Source organism: Rhodamnia argentea, chromosome 3 (genome assembly GCF_020921035.1).
Source record: "Rhodamnia argentea isolate NSW1041297 chromosome 3, ASM2092103v1, whole genome shotgun sequence".
NCBI lineage: Eukaryota > Viridiplantae > Streptophyta > Magnoliopsida > Myrtales > Myrtaceae > Rhodamnia > Rhodamnia argentea.
This window is the reverse complement of record NC_063152.1, coordinates 31,208,915-31,224,305: the sequence shown is the minus strand read 5'-3', so window position 1 is coordinate 31,224,305 and position 15,391 is coordinate 31,208,915. Positions and strand designations below refer to the sequence as shown.

The 15,391-nt window shown below is 40.4% G+C and overlaps 1 protein-coding gene across 2 annotated transcripts; it reads right to left on the bottom strand.

The window, feature by feature from the left end:
• Nucleotides 1-6,851: 6,851 nt before the first annotated feature.
• LOC115746505 (probable leucine-rich repeat receptor-like protein kinase At5g63930) lies at nt 6,852-10,078 on the bottom strand. Of its 2 annotated transcripts, XM_048275753.1 has the most exons (5): nt 9,328-10,078; nt 8,930-9,190; nt 7,924-8,781; nt 7,078-7,544; nt 6,852-6,963 (listed from the first exon to the last, which is right to left on the bottom strand). In XM_048275753.1, exons 1-5 carry the CDS (start codon nt 9,755-9,757, stop codon nt 6,961-6,963), a joined length of 2,019 nt encoding a protein of 672 aa, XP_048131710.1. In that variant the 5' UTR covers nt 9,758-10,078; the 3' UTR covers nt 6,852-6,960. The 2 variants fall into 2 exon arrangements, with proteins under 2 accessions (XP_048131710.1, XP_030538156.1); XM_030682296.2 differs by having other exon boundaries at nt 6,852-7,544.
• Nucleotides 10,079-15,391: the final 5,313 nt, after the last annotated feature.

The window sequence follows — 15,391 nt, the reverse complement described above, 5'->3', positions numbered from 1 at the left end:
TGTGCCAATTCAGTCATAAACATTTCAATTGTGTCGGTTGATAACTAAACCTTTTAAGGATTTGCAAATGTAGTCCATCCATCCAAAATTGGCAAAAAATCGTTGAAATGAACATCGGTTGTCGTACGTGACATAGCCGGCATTGACGTGAAAAACTTTTTTTTTTCAATTTTTTTTAACTTTTTGCTCTTCTTTTCTTTTTAATTGTTGTTCCTTTCTCTCTCTTTTTCCGAACTATCGGCCGGCGACCTCTTAGGCCGACCCTTTCCGGCCACAAATGGGTATGGGCAAGGGCCTCCACCCCTCGCCATCCATGGGTACGACGCCCTTGCCGGATCTGAGCGATGGCCTCGTTGCTCTTGCTTGGATTTGGGTGAGAGCCTAATGCCCTTGCCTAGATCAGACGTGGATGTCGTGACCCTCACCAAGAAAAATGAAATTCATAAAATACTGAGAAACTCAAAAATGATATTTAAAATTTGTCCGCATCGGCGCCGATCGTGCCACGCAGGACGGTCGGCGTCTATGTCAGCGAAAATTGACCGGGTAACCACATTAACAAATCGTCAAAAGGCTTAGGATTCAATTAGTACAATTAAAAAGTTTGGAACAGTTTAGGACTTTTTTTGTTGTACTTTTCCCTCTTACAATATGGGATTGAAAAATACAAGCCAGTCTTGAGCTTGAAAATAAAGGGTAGATGTCCGTGCAAGATTTGTGCACTGATCTTTATAACTTTGCTATCTCTATCATTATGTTACGGCAGCAACAAGAGCATTTAATATTTTGGATATTCACATAAGCAAACGCTGCTCCTTCCCTGTTGCTGCCATTTCCAAACAAACCCTAGACACATATCGAAAAAGAAACATTCTCAAATGCAAGCTAACATCATTTCCTTCAAGAAAACAGAAACTTTCTGAAAAGTCTTTGGTATTGAGGGGTTAGTAGTTATAGAAAAGAAGGTTCTCATGATGAACAAACCCTAAACTGAAGGGTGTTGCTTGAAAGATTAGGCTAATTGAGCTCAGAGTGCTGAGATTTTCCAATATATATCTCTTTGCAAACTATGGTGTGTCTAATCTCTTTGTGGTTCTGCTTGCACCTTCTTCTTTTTCCACAAACACCAACTTAGCCGTAAAAGAAGTTGGGCTACAAACGTGATTGCTGAAAAGAAAAGGACAGACTTTTATTCACCTCATTCAACTGTTTTTTGATAATTTTCCAAAAAATCCCTAAACATTTTGACAATTTTGCCAATTCAATCTTAAAGCTTTCAATTGTGCTAATTTAATCCTAAACATTTTGATGTTTTGCCAATTCAGCCATAAAACTTTCAATCGTGCTAATTTAGCCCTAAACTTTTTGACGTTTTGCCAATTCGGTCATAACCTTTCAATTGTGTCAATTTATTCCTAAACCTTTCGATAATTTACCAATTTAGTCGTAACCCTTTTGATAATTTATCACTGTAGTCTTTTCTACCAATAATAGGTTTATGACTAAATTGGCAAGATTTCAAAAGGTTTAGGACTAAATTGGCAAAACTTCAAAAAATTTAAGACTAAATTAACTTAATTAAAAGATTTAGGATTGAATTGACACAATTAAAAGATTTAGTATTGAATTAGTTGACCTATAATAAGTCTATGACTTTGTTTTCAGGTGTGAGAACGGGTGCACAGACTAAATTTGTACGAAGTACTTGGACCATAAAGCGTCCACTATCCATGGATTTCTATCACTTGACCAAAGATCATTTAGTGGGATTTCATCTTTATCACGACAAGATAACAGAGAAGTGGCGTCGCCGCCTGCCCTGATTTTCTACCATTTCATCTAAACACAATATGTTTTAGTGGATTTCATCTTTCCTTTCTCTTATAATCTCTATATCTGTGGATAACAAAGCAAACCCAAAAGACGGTTTCAATCGTAACTTTTCCCCATCAAATTGCTGTAAAGGTATGACTATAAACGATGGACAAAAGTCGCAACCAGAAAATAATCAGAATCTCTAACTTCTCGGATGATGATTCCTTATATCTCTCTGCACCTTTCCAAACTTAAAATGTAGATTTTCTCCTCTTCATTAAGTCAAATCTTTCTTTATCTAGCGAAGCTCTGAATTTTCGCCCTAAATGGACCAAATGTTCAACAACTCGTGTTTTTTTCTGACCATGCTTTTACAACATAAAGCTTGTGCACTTTCGCTTGTAAGAATAAAATGTCCCTTTCGAGAGTCGAGGCTCATGGGTCATTATTAATCTTTAGGAGCAAAAGAAATTATTTATCTTGGGCTCCGTTTATTTCGCGAAAAATGAATAATTTGAAAAATGTCTTCCGAAGAATGATCGCTTTACATCATTTGAAATAATTAGTTGATGAAAGATATTTTCATTACCGACGACAACAGTTTATACCTAAATATTTTCATAGCCAATAAAAGAGAAGATTTGGTGTTCATTCACTTTCGTAAGCGACACAAGAGGACCGTTTTCTGTGAAAATTTTACGAAATCCGTCATTTTTCTTGAAACAAGTGGAGCCATGACGAAACCTTTCTTGTCTCTAAGTGCGAGCATAATGTAAATTTGGGAACCAAGTGCAGCAGCACCAAATGTTGACTTATCTTCGAGATCTTTGTGGGGTTCAATGCATGTGTGGGACTGAGGAAGCTGGTCTGTGTTTTTTTTTTTTTTTTTGCGTCATCAAGCCAATCGATTTCGATTGCTCCCTCTTTCTATTACTTTTAAAATGGGTGACGCTAATGATTTCCGTGTGGAAACCACCGTTTACGCAAGGAGGAGTGGCCTCTTCGAGATTCCAGGAGGAAACCAGGGGCTATTTCAGCCAAGCAAGACGAAGGAGAACCGAAGCAACACGGCATGGAAGGTCCAGAAGATGAGAGGAAAAAGTCAAAGCAACAAATGGAGATGGGGATGGAGATAAGACAGATTTTTCAAATGGCGGATGATGCGGTCTTCGTCCGTAGTGGGAGGATCCCGGCCGCAGTACGAAACATGTTAATGATAATGTTTTTGTTTTTCTGTTATCAATTGTAACTTTAGTCCAAGTGAGAGTTGGCCTCCACATTGGTTGACTAGTACATCTAACCTAATCGCTGACGATGCCAAGGTTTATACTATTCCTCCTCCTCCTTTTCCCTTATCTGTCTCTTAATTATTAGAGAAAAGAACAGAGAAACTACTCGGTACGGATGAGATCGATACGTACGAGCCAAGGCGGAATAACATAGATAATGTTCGATGTTGTAACCTGTTTGGCAAATGAACGGACTATCCGAACATCAGGTCATTATAGTACCGATGTTTTTCGTGGATATTAGAATTGGAAATTTAAAGGAGTTCTCCTCTCTTTTTTTTTTTTAGGTATAAATGTAAAGATAACACAAGGGTTTGACTGGTAAAGTTGGTAAACCCTTCCCTTTCGAGTCGCGTATAGCAGGCTTGCAAGATTTTCACAGGCTTCTTGTTTGGTATGTTCCCCTTGTGTCTTCAACCTCACGTGAAGGACTGCAGAGGGGAACCACCTGGACGAAACCCTAAGTGGTTCTTCTTAAACCTCAAATGGAGGCAGTGTTTCCCTCGCAACTAGGGCAACTTGTTCGATTCAATCTATTGCCAACATTCATCTTTCTTGTACGTCTCTTTATTTCTTATACTTGCCTCACCTGTCTAATGGAGATTTTGATACATGCATACATATACACATAAATATATATATATATATATATATATATATATATATATATATATTTATATTTATATATCCATTGACTTACTGGTTTTTTTTTTTTTTTGGTCAGATTTGACTTACTGGTTCACTCACTATCACTTGGCTTGTCCGTTTGATGGTTTATGCATGTATTGTCCATTTGACGGTTTGTTTTCCTTTCTTGCTTGGTGACTTCGAAACCTCGAGACTGTCAACCGCATGAACTTCTGAAACTCCTACAAATTTTAGGAAAAATTACCCAAAAAGTCCTAAACCTATTATACAACAGTCAATTCCATCTTAAGTCATTTTTTTTTAATTGTGTCAATTTGATCCTAAACCTTTTAAAAATTACCAAATTTGTCTTGAACATTTCAACAAATTATCAATGTAGTCTATCTGACTAATTTTGATTGAAAATCAACGACATGGTGTACCAGTTTATCTGGCAATCCCGCTTGGCACAATCATCGCTAAAGTAACAATTTTTTTTATTTTTCAAAATTTTCCACATATTTTATTAATTTCTTTTTTTCTTTTTCTTTTCTTTTTATTCTTCACTTGGGCCGCCGGACATTTTTCGAGGGCTAGAGACCTTTGCTCGCCACTAGGCAAGGGCTAGCGACCCTTGCCGGCTATAGGGCAAGGACCATGAAGCCCTTGTTGTGGGTGGCGAAGGCACCACGACCCTCACCCGGGCCCTCGCTAGCCATAGCAAGGGTGAAAGAAGGCTCGCGACACCCTCACTAGTTCCAATGAGGTGAGGGCTCACAACGCCCGTGACCAACTAGGGCTTTGCGCCCCTCGCCCGGGAGCCGGCGGAGGTTGCCAACGGCCACGCTAGCCCTATGAAGCAAAAAGAAAGAAAAGAAAATATTGAAAGAAACAATAAGAATCCATAAAAAGTTTTTGAAATATTTTTTAAAAAATTAGAAGTTATATATGTCGGCGTTAGTCATATCACGTATGATGCCCAAATGTTGACAAAATGTCAAAAGGTTCGGGACTAAATTAACACAATTGAAAGATTTAGAACCGCATGATGCCAATACTATAGATTAGGACTTGTTAGACAATTTTACCGCAAAATTTGGCATTGCAGTCTACTTGATGTTATTGCACAAGAAGGAAACTAAAAAAGGGAAGGCGGCGATCATATAAATAAAGAAAGATTTATGTTTCTCTAGACCTTATCACATGCCCGTATCTGGTGAACTTAACCCGAATACGACAATTTGGAACTATTAATAACGATGAGCTAATAAAATTCTTCCTTACCATAGTTAGCTGCTTAATTTAGTCGAGAAGGGTTTGACTTTTGCTTATGAAGTATTATGATTTGCATTAAACTTGACAATAAACAATCCGACAAGTGGTGACAATGCAGACACAAGCACCACTGTCCTTTCGTGCCTTGCGTGAAAAACAAGCTGGAACATTTTTTTTTTTGGTTTCATATTTTTCCTCGAATAACACGAGCCTGTGCTGGCCGAAAGTGACTACTTCTCTCTTTTTTTTAAATTTTCGCGTTCGTCATGCATTTTATTAAAATAATACGTGTATACATACGTATTGCATACGTATGCATGTAGGCAGTGATGGTCAATTGGTCATTAAATCTCACGATCAGTGTCTTTGGCAACTGAATTTTCTCAGGATCTATAAGAGGACTCGTGTATATATCAGAACGTACGTTAACATTTTGCCACTTAAATGAGCGCAACCCCTTGCTCGTGAAGCAGCTTAATCAGTGAAAAATTGGAAAAAGTTAAGATTAAGGGAGCATGATTAGAAAGAATTGCTAGATCTTAATCTCGGGGACGAGATCCAAAATATTTTACATGAAATTTTAATGATAAGGAAAATAATGCAGCGGCAACCTAGCAACCGAGGGTGGCGGCCCTGCCTTTGGGTTCGTTGTTGTGGATCAAGCACGATGCACCTTGGAGACTACCCGAGATCGAATCCGAGCTTTAGAAATTTGGTTGACAAACAAGGATGATTTTGAGAAGAAAAAAAAAAAAGGAACAGCTAAATCGGCTCCCTATTGGGGACGTGATGGAAAAACTGTTCAAAAAGTCATAAAACTATTATACGGTAGCCAATTCAATTATAGCAATTTAGTCCTAAACATATTGACGATTTGCCAATTTAATCATAAACTTTTCAATTATGTCAATTTTATCTTACGCCTTTTGAAGTTTTGACAATTTAGTTATAAATCTATTGTTTGAATAATTGGGTGAATCGATAGTAAGTTTAGGACTAAATTGGCACAATCGAAAGGTTTAGCACTGAATTGATAATCGTACAATAGGTTTGGAATTTTTTGGACAATTATTTCGAGGAGTGATAGATATATTTTTCAAATCACTCATTTTTCACAAAATAAACGGAACTTTAAATTGTGCTTCGATGATGGATGAAAACCATAAATGTAGACTCATTTAGAAGAACATAATATGAGAATATATCATCTCTGATGTCTTTCATTCTGCGCAGCCCAACCCTCCGAGTCCACGGCCCCATCCAACCAAATTTTCATGAAACAGGGGAAACAAAAGAAGAGCAAGAGCAATTTGCCCGTTCGCTCACTGAGCATTTCACTAGCGAACCAACAAGATGCAATGCTAAGTTGCAGCAGTAGTAACCGTCGTCATCGAGAGCGGATGCTCGCATCGGCTTAGGAGAGTAAAGAATCGCTAACATGGCAGTATATCTGGTGCAAGAACTGCGTGAAGATCTCACGATCTCAAACCCGACGTTCATCGGACCTTACTTGAGTTTGCAAATCCCAAGTTTGAGTGTAATTCAGCCCGAGGTGCTTGCGAAACCTGTGAACCGTGGAGGACTATAGGGACCGAATCGAATCGCTGTCCCCAGAGATGTGACTTTCCAGGACTGGCACTGCAGCTGGACTTCAGCAGTGCCATACGAGGCACTCCTTGGAATAGCTTCAAGAAAAAAGCCAGGAGATGAAACTTCCGGTATCGGCAGTTAAGTTCGAGAGCAGAACCGTCTGTCGTTGTGTATCGATGTTGGAGAGAATGGGATAGTTCTGCTCTAATAGGTTTGAAATCAGGATACCAACTCAAATGGTAACTACTTACAACAAAAGGGAAAATGAAAATGATTATGACTCAGGTGAACAGAAAAAGTACATATAAGTTAAAGCTGATCTGTTATACATTAGGACAAGATTACACTGTATATTCTTCAGGGATCATACATCATTGCCCCGTCGCGCCGCTGAGCTTGATAACTCATTCAGTTAAATTGGTGCCGCCATGGATGCAACTTCGGGCAAATTGGCTATGTACAATCATCCATGCTGGACGCGCCAATCATTTAGTTCCTCGATCACTCTGATTATAGTAGGTCTACTGTCGGGAAATTCACTGGTGCAACCTAATGCAATCTTCCCGAGAATAGCCGCCTCAGGTTCAGTGAAGTTTCCCTTCAGATTGCAATCGATAAAGTTCTCGAAAGCGCAAGACTCCGCCGCCAGCCGCATTGAGCTGGAAAGTTGTCGCTTACCCGAGAGGATCTGGAAGATGATGACTCCGAATGCGAAAACATCGCTTTTCTCGGTAAAACGACCTGTCGTAATGTACTCCGGCGCCAGATAACCCATGGCAGCACTAATCTTGAGAGCTGAGTATATGACATCGTCGGCGAGAAGCTTTGGAAGCCCAGAATCCATTATCAGTGGGTTGAGCTGCTGGTCAATGAGAATCTTCTCAACAGATATGTTTTGGTGAACAACTGCAGGCCTGTCGGCTTCACTGCTGTGTAGGTATCCGATACCTGCTCGGATAAAATACAAAGATTACTCATTAGATTGGACAGGAAACGAATTCAGGAAGAGGGGCTCTTTGTCCAGAAATGACCAGTCAATTCATCCCACTGATGTTTCAAACGCTTCTCCTGATGAGTTGTTGAGTAAAAAACCAAGTGCAAGATTTTTAGGTTTCAGAAGAATTTAAGCCACCCATGAAGCCAGAAGGCCAGAAGTGAATGTCCAAAACTTCAAGAGAACTTAATGAACTGGGTAAATGCGCTTGGTAGTTGGTACTTCTCAATTTAAAGACTTAGAAGCATTAAGCTAGAGAAAAAAGTTCCAACAACTGAAGTAAAGGAAAACCAGAAAGCTCTCTTTAAGATCTGAAAAGAAAGTAAGACTTACCCTCAGCAGTTCCTTTGATGATAGAAACCCTCGTGGGCCAATCAAGAACCTGGATGCTTCCATCTTCTAAATCGAGATATTGCGAAAGGGTACCCTTGGGGGCGAAATCATACACGAGAAAGCATTCACCCCTGCCTTTTGAGCAACAAACACCTCTCAATCTAATGAGGTTTTGATGCCTTAGCGAAGTCACCAAATTTAGTCCGTTCACAAACTCGGCTTCCTCCGATTTGCAGCTTGTCACATTGATGCTCCTGATAGCCACAGGAGTCCCATCCCTCAGTATGCCTCTGTAGACAGATGAAAAGGTGCTCCTTCCCAACAAATTAACCTCCGAAAAGTATTGGGTCGCCGACTCAACTTCTTCCAAGGTGTACCTAGGCGCCTGCAGGGATAGTCCATTTCCATAGCGGCCATCATCCAGAGGATCCCATCCACTAGAATACTCGAGGCAGACGAGGGGAGATGCACTTCTGCTGTATAAGTCTTTCGAGTGGTCACTACTAAGCCTGCTATCAGAAGCATCAGCTGTACTACCAATCTTTTGTTTCCCTCTACGATATCGATAGGATGTTAGAAGTCCTGCACCGACCAATGTGACTGTGACAGAGACAATCCCAGCAACAAGAGCTGCTTGTGGGAGTTTCGATGGACTTGAGCAATGGCGTCGGTTGCAATGTGCCTTCACATTTGCTGTCTGTGGGATCGGAACAGTCTTGTTCGTGTTCAGTCCGATGGGCTGTAAATCATTGACATTCGCGTCATCGAGACCGTTGCAATTTCTAAGCAAAGGAAATCCAAATCCGCATAGACCTGTGTTATTCTGATATTGAAACCCCTCCTCCAATTTCTTCAGAGCTTCAACATACATAAACACACTTCAGTTAATCCTAGGAAACAAGCTAAATGAGAAAGATTCATCATTCAAAGTCACAGCAATTGTTTGAAAGAGGGAGGGAAAAGAAAAACACTGAACGAAAAGCAGGGACTGGGGAACTGAACTCACCAGGAGGGACAAGTCCAGAAAGAGAATTGTTTTGTACATCAAGAGCCTGCAGTTCTGGAATGTTAGCTACTTTCACCGGGATCTGACCGGTAAACTGATTAAAGCTCAAGTCAAGCCTCTTTAAGGTCTGCAAATTGCCCAAGCCAACAGGAATATCACCGGATAATTTGTTATGCTGCAAGGCAAGAACGCTCAGCTTCTTCAAGGATCCCATTTCCGGGGGAATAGTACCATTAAGCCGATTACAACATAGCTGTAGCACTGAAAAGGACGAGAACAAGAACTCAAAAGCCAGATTATTAAAAAGATTAGATGCCAAAGAAAAGTGTCTCAACCATCTCATCTGCTAAAAAACACAGCACGCGTGTTCAAAACACGTCAAGCAAAACAGAACTCACCTTGAAGGCTAGCCATGCTTCCGATTTCAGAAGGTACTCTCCCAGTCAAATAATTCACGTTGAGGTAAAGATCTGTCAGCTCGGTCAGGTTAGCAAGTTCTCTAGGAATCTCCCCAGTCAAGGAATTGTAATGCAAGTACAAGCCCGATAAGCACTTAAGCTGAGCCACTGCAGGAGAGACCTTGCCCGCGAGGCCCATCCCTTGCAGCGAGATGTTAGCCACTTTCAGACGCTCGTTGCAAGCCACCCCGTCAAACGAACCGCCACAGGGGTCGCCGTTACTGGTCCACGAGGTGAGAATCTTGTTCTCCGGGTCCAAAGAGGCCTTGATCTCCATGAGAGCCCCCAGCTCCGCATTCCCACGAACGAGTCCTCTACTATCAAGCGCGAGCAGAACAAAACCGATCAGGAGCAAATGGGCGAACCCCATTACACTCCCCGTCCTCGAAACACGGAAAAGATCCGACGTCCGCTCAAATCCGTCTCGTTCTCAGGTAGAAGCAGGAGCTGAAAAAGGCCATGTCCTGCGTTTTTCTATCTCTCTTGCTTTCTGATTCTGGGTGTGTGGAATAAATGAACTGAGAGTCTGAAACAGCTCCCTTTTGTCCGGGTCTCGGGTCTTTTGTTGGCTTCTGAGGGATCCAGCGAAGGCGAGGAAGGAGAGAGCAAAAAGAGAGAGAGGGTGCGCAGTAAACTTCAAAAGGAGATGGGCATTGAATGGCCGCTTCTTCTTTCACCTTCTGACTGGATTCACACTTGGACTCGGGATCAGACTGGGAGTGGATTTAAGCATTACAGCCACTTTGGATTTCGATTGATTTGAGTTTAAATTTCTACGGAAGGGTGATGAGATGAGATAGGGTGGTCCTCAAATTTGCTAACTTTTGAAAGCTAAAAAAGAGATCTTTCCAGGAAAAGAAGCTGTCGTCAGATTTTGTGCAGTAATCAGCTCATTCACACTCGCTCGTGGGGGCAAGTAGAGTTGGGTAATGTGATTCCTCTCCACGTCGCAGACGAAACTACTCTACTGTAACTGGTAAAACTGAGGAAGACAGAGAAACTTCTCCGCCGTAGTTTTCCATTTCGTAATAAATAAATATCCTAGCAGGCAAAGTGGTTGCGTGGTGCCTCTCGCGTTAAAGGTCGGGGTTCGAATCTCGCGACATGCAAACTTAACTTCAAACCTAAGTAGCCGGCCGAGGGATTAATCTCTCGGTCAGGATCAAACGGGGAAATTGCATTCAAATCACGGCATCATCCATTTGTGTTAACTTTCGAGGCCAAATCTGCCACCCCATGGATGGAGCCATACTCGACGTACGGGAGGGGATAGCTTGCGTGTATCTCGAGAGATTAGTCGAGTCGAAAGATTCGGATGCTCGTGTTGTTATTAAAAAAAAAAGAAACCGAATTATCACTAGCAAATATTTCTGTTTTCTGGCATCAGCGAATATAGAACGAGCTCTTAAATCTGTAGCATCGAGTTCATTTTTGAAAGACGCCTAAATTAGTTACCATAATAGTGTCTAGTGCAAAAAATTACTTTTGATTCACAACTTTTCCTTAGAAAAAGATGAGATCCTTACAAACTAATAAACGAAGAACAAAAGGGACGAGAAAAAATTGACAAGACGCTCCTTTTTATGCAAAAGGTCGTTAGACCCTTTTAATTTTTTTGGGGACGGACCAACAAGATAGCTCAAAATTAAATTTTTAAAATGAATGGGTTGCGCTATATTTGAATTATTCAATATGATGGGCCCGAATGTTCATGGGTGGGAAAACGTAGCCATGTCGTACGGCTCGAAACCAACTCCAAGAATTCTCTGGTTTCGTTTATGGACGAGGTTGAGTAAGACAGTTAAACCGAATCATCCACGGTCCGGTTGGTCCGCTCGCTCGATCAAGTTTGCCTTTAAGATGCGCGCCTTGGAAGGGCTTAATTAGGTGTTCCCCTTCTACCTATAAGTAAAGTAGCTCCCAAGCATCAATCGAATCGAATCGAGTATCATTACATCGGAATTTACGTGGGTTTTTTCACTTTCGGCGCTGTGGCATGGAAAATAAAGAGCTGAGGCGGGGTTGAATTTTCAAATTAGGTGGGAAACTCTCCACATTCGTCTTCATCCTTTTTAAAGCATTTTTTTTTTTTTTTGCACCAACGGTTCCCGGAGAGGAGATTGCTTTTTTATGTTATAATTAGTTATATCCATCATGCTCTTCGACAAAAAATTCCTAAAACTTGCTGTTGTTTTTCATTTTCCTGGGGGTGGAAAAGTCAGAGGATTGATTGGTGGGAAGACCTAACTTTGGCGGTCTTGATGGGGTAACTAATTTAGTGTGGCAACCCCACATGGCATGTGTTGTTGACTACAGTCCATCTTACATAGTACCAAACATAGGAGTTTTTTTGGAAACTTTTGCCGACAAAGGAATTTCAAATTCAAAAACCCTATTCAAGAACATGAGTGATCTTCAGTTCGCAGTAGATCCATCAAAATGGATCGTAAATTCATTTCTTGAATAATGTATGATGGAGTAAGCTATTTATTATATGGGGTAATTATATTCAACAAATGAGTTTAAATGTATTTTGGGTGTTAAATAGGTCATAGATAAATTTACAACTTACTTAATTAGATTCTACATACCTTTATGACTCTCTCTTCATTCTCTTTCACCCTCACTCGATCCCACATTTATTCACTCCGCATTCTCACCTCGGTTTGGGTCTATAAAGTTTTCTTAAATTGAATTGAATATGAAAGCGTTTTAGAGATATGGATCATATTGGGTAAGAGTCGCTAGATTTGTATTGCGTGTGATTAGGTCTATTTAGATCGACCATTTTAGACTCCACCCAATCTATTCGTTTGACTGTCTAATTCATAGTCGGCAAACGAACTTAACTAATCAAACCCTAATGAAGTTTACGCATTATGTCTCATGCAGCAAACAAGGTACGTAAGCTGCGATTTTTCACTTCTTATGCACAGCGCGACCTTCGCTCCGTGGTCAAGAAGCTAAGACCAAGTCATGAACTTAGCCATACGAGGGAGGGAACAGAGTAGAACGGAAATCACATATCGGCTATTTCCCTCGTTACGTACTGAAGGAGGATAAGGGTTTCTGGGAAATGCCAAACTGGTCCCTCAAAAGGACTACCCGATTCTGCTTCCGACGTAGAAACGGACTCGTAATACGACCATCTCGAATGCTATCCGAAAGCCGGACGCATCCCTCGACGATCGCACACGTTCTTCCTCGAACGACAGGACAGAAAAAACAACTGTCCGAAAGCTGACTTCACGTACGCGACCATGGACGCGATGTGTCTATCGCTTTGTTTCCTAACTCGCGAAGGGGACAAACCTATAATTCTTCAGCAGCCTTGGATTCCCTGCTGGTCTCCTAAACTAATTGCAATTTAGATAACTGATATGATAATCACATAGAATATGAAGGAACATCAGTCTTTTATGGCGATAGAAAAGTGGGGTTGGTGGGTACTTTTTCTTGGGCAGCTTCAACCGTTATGCTGCTGCGACACAGCTTTTTTGTTTTATGTAAATGTCGTGCTTTGACAATGGCTCGAGGACGAAATTCAAATGAAGCAGCCTAATTTTTTTAAGCTTTGTCGAATAATCATTATTGAATGGGACATTTCAGATACGGCCGAATCAGCTCATTTAAAAATGGAGGAAATTACTAAAAAATTCGTAAAATTATTACATTTTTGCCAATTTAATTTTAAATCTTTTAATTGTGTCAATTCAACCCTTTTGACAATTTGTTAATGTAGTCATTCCGATTAATTTTGACTGGAAAAAGCTGACATAGTCCCATTCTATGTGGCATACCGGTGCTAAGGTTGACAATTTTTTAAAAAAAATTGAAAATTTTCATATTTTTTTCACTCTTTTCTTTTTCTTTTTTGCTGATGGCATGTCTCAAGAGATGGTCGACCACCAACGATGCCCAAAGAGGGCCAGGCGAGGATCACCCGCGCCGACCATAGGCGAAGGCCACAACCCTAGTCGGCCACCACAAAGAAAAAAATAATTAAAAATAGAAAAAAATTAGAAATACTATCCATGTCGGTGCCGATGGTACCACATAGAATGATCAACGTCCACATTAATGATTTTCGGTCAAAATTGATTATATGGACTATATTGAAAAATCGTCAAAAGATTTAAGCCTAAATTAACAAAATAAAATGTTTATGACTGAATTAGTACAAGTATAATAGATCTATGACTTTTTTTATTACTTTCCCTTTAAAAATGCATTATATCTGGAACATGTTGGCAAACATTAAAATCATCTTTCGTCGTCTTCTCTTCCATCTGTTTTGTTCTATAATAATTTGGTTCCATGGGATTCCATGCAGAAGTTCCATACATTGCTCATAATGGTGGCAAAAGCGACTGATTAATAATCTAGGAAATGAAAGAGGACCACAGCCTAGTGGGGGCAGAACAAAGACGGACATCCTCTCTCCTTGTCTCTCTTGTTCTTCCAAGATTTAAGGATAGAGAATCCCAAATGTCTAGTCACATACTTATCCGCTAGAAGGAAGTTCCGATGTTTTCATTAAAAGCAAGATCTGATCAGCGCCGAACACTCCGATAACACAAGAAATATGCGAAATTATCGGTTTTTACGTACAATTAGTCGTATTAATTGTCGGTTTGTGAAATATACAAAGTTCCATACTAAATTCCTATCATTTGAATTGGCTTCTCGGTTCGTGAAATATACAAAGTTTCATACTAAATTCCTATCATTTGAATTGGCTAAATCATTATGTTAAGATGGTTTTCCTAGTGTAATGATTTCAACTAAGAAACTGGATCTTAGGGGTTGGATTCCTCTATCGCATAAGGCACGAGGAAAAATTAGGTTTGCCAACTTGTAAATTTTTGAGCATGCACAGCACGGGGTGGTCCACATGGACCACATTACGTGGCCATCCTTGTCAATGCACGTGCATTCAAAAGGGCGTTGGTTGCCAACTAACCATTCTCTTCTCTACTCCCTAGCAACGTGGCATAGAGGTACACTTATTCATCTATTCCCATCAAAGTATAAAGGACTGCAAATAATGACGTCATCATGACGGGAAATGATGTAATTTTTTTGATTTGATTGAGACCATTTTGCGGGGCTGATGTGATGCGTAATCTCTCCACCATTCTCGTCATGATTGAGATGGAAAAAAGGGGGTTGGGGAGGGAACTGACGTTGGTGCTTCTCGAAAGGGTGGAAAAGGATTTGACATGGAAAAAGTCGGCAGTTGCCACTATCGAACAATTCAAAAATGCGCCAAATTTCGTTTGAAGAGAGCATGGAAGGAAGACCCGACCCTAAAATGGACGACAATTTGAGAGCAGGAGACGGCGAACATGAAGGGGCAGCGTTTTCCTCAGTAAAGAGAAGAGACCGCTTTAATTAGACTCGTGAAAATTTCGTATTCAATACATCGAACTAGCTAGTCTGTCAAACTTACGGCACTTTATTTGCGAGAAGAGTATGTGCGGGGTTAACCGTGGTCAAAAAGGCGAGGAGAAAAGCAGGATCTGGAGATCTATGGATTGGTTCAACTTCCACATGATCGTGCCGGCTTGAGCAAAGTGAAAAAGGGGAGAAATCGAAATCTTTTATCCTCCGAAAGTCTCCACTTTTACTAAGGGTTCTTCAAAGCCACAATGATCTTTCTTATATCACTTTTGTGGTGCTTTGTTCAAATTGTCCTTTACTTTTTCAAGGTGGCCCATTTGCTCGATCAAAGGTTTTCTTTTCTAGAGTTTGACATCTCTACTTGGATCAACTCAAGTTTAATTCCACTGTTAATACCTTTTATGTCCTTATAATACAACAGGAGCTATACTTATATCTATGTTTATGTATGAGTTAAAAAGCGATTTTTTTTGTCTCGTTTTTGTAGTTTCCCCGTTAACCCTCTTCACTATGTTAATTTGTAATACGTGTGAAGTCCTCTTTTTTAGCCGATTTTAGCTTTAAAATCATAGATTAACACTTCATCGAGTGCTTTATTTGA

Bases quoted from the DNA above. Each gene is read 5' to 3' on its own strand.
- LOC115746505 (XM_030682296.2), bottom strand. From the start codon at position 9,757: ATGGGGTTCGCCCATTTGCTCCTGATCGGTTTTGTTCTGCTCGCGCTT. The intron at 9,191-9,327 runs GTGAGTTCTGTT...CGTCCTTTTCAG, and splicing joins AAGCATGGCTAGCCTTCAAG to TGCTACAGCTATGTTGTAAT. The intron at 8,782-8,929 runs GTGAGTTCAGTT...TGTATGTTGAAG, and splicing joins TTCTGGACTTGTCCCTCCTG to CTCTGAAGAAATTGGAGGAG.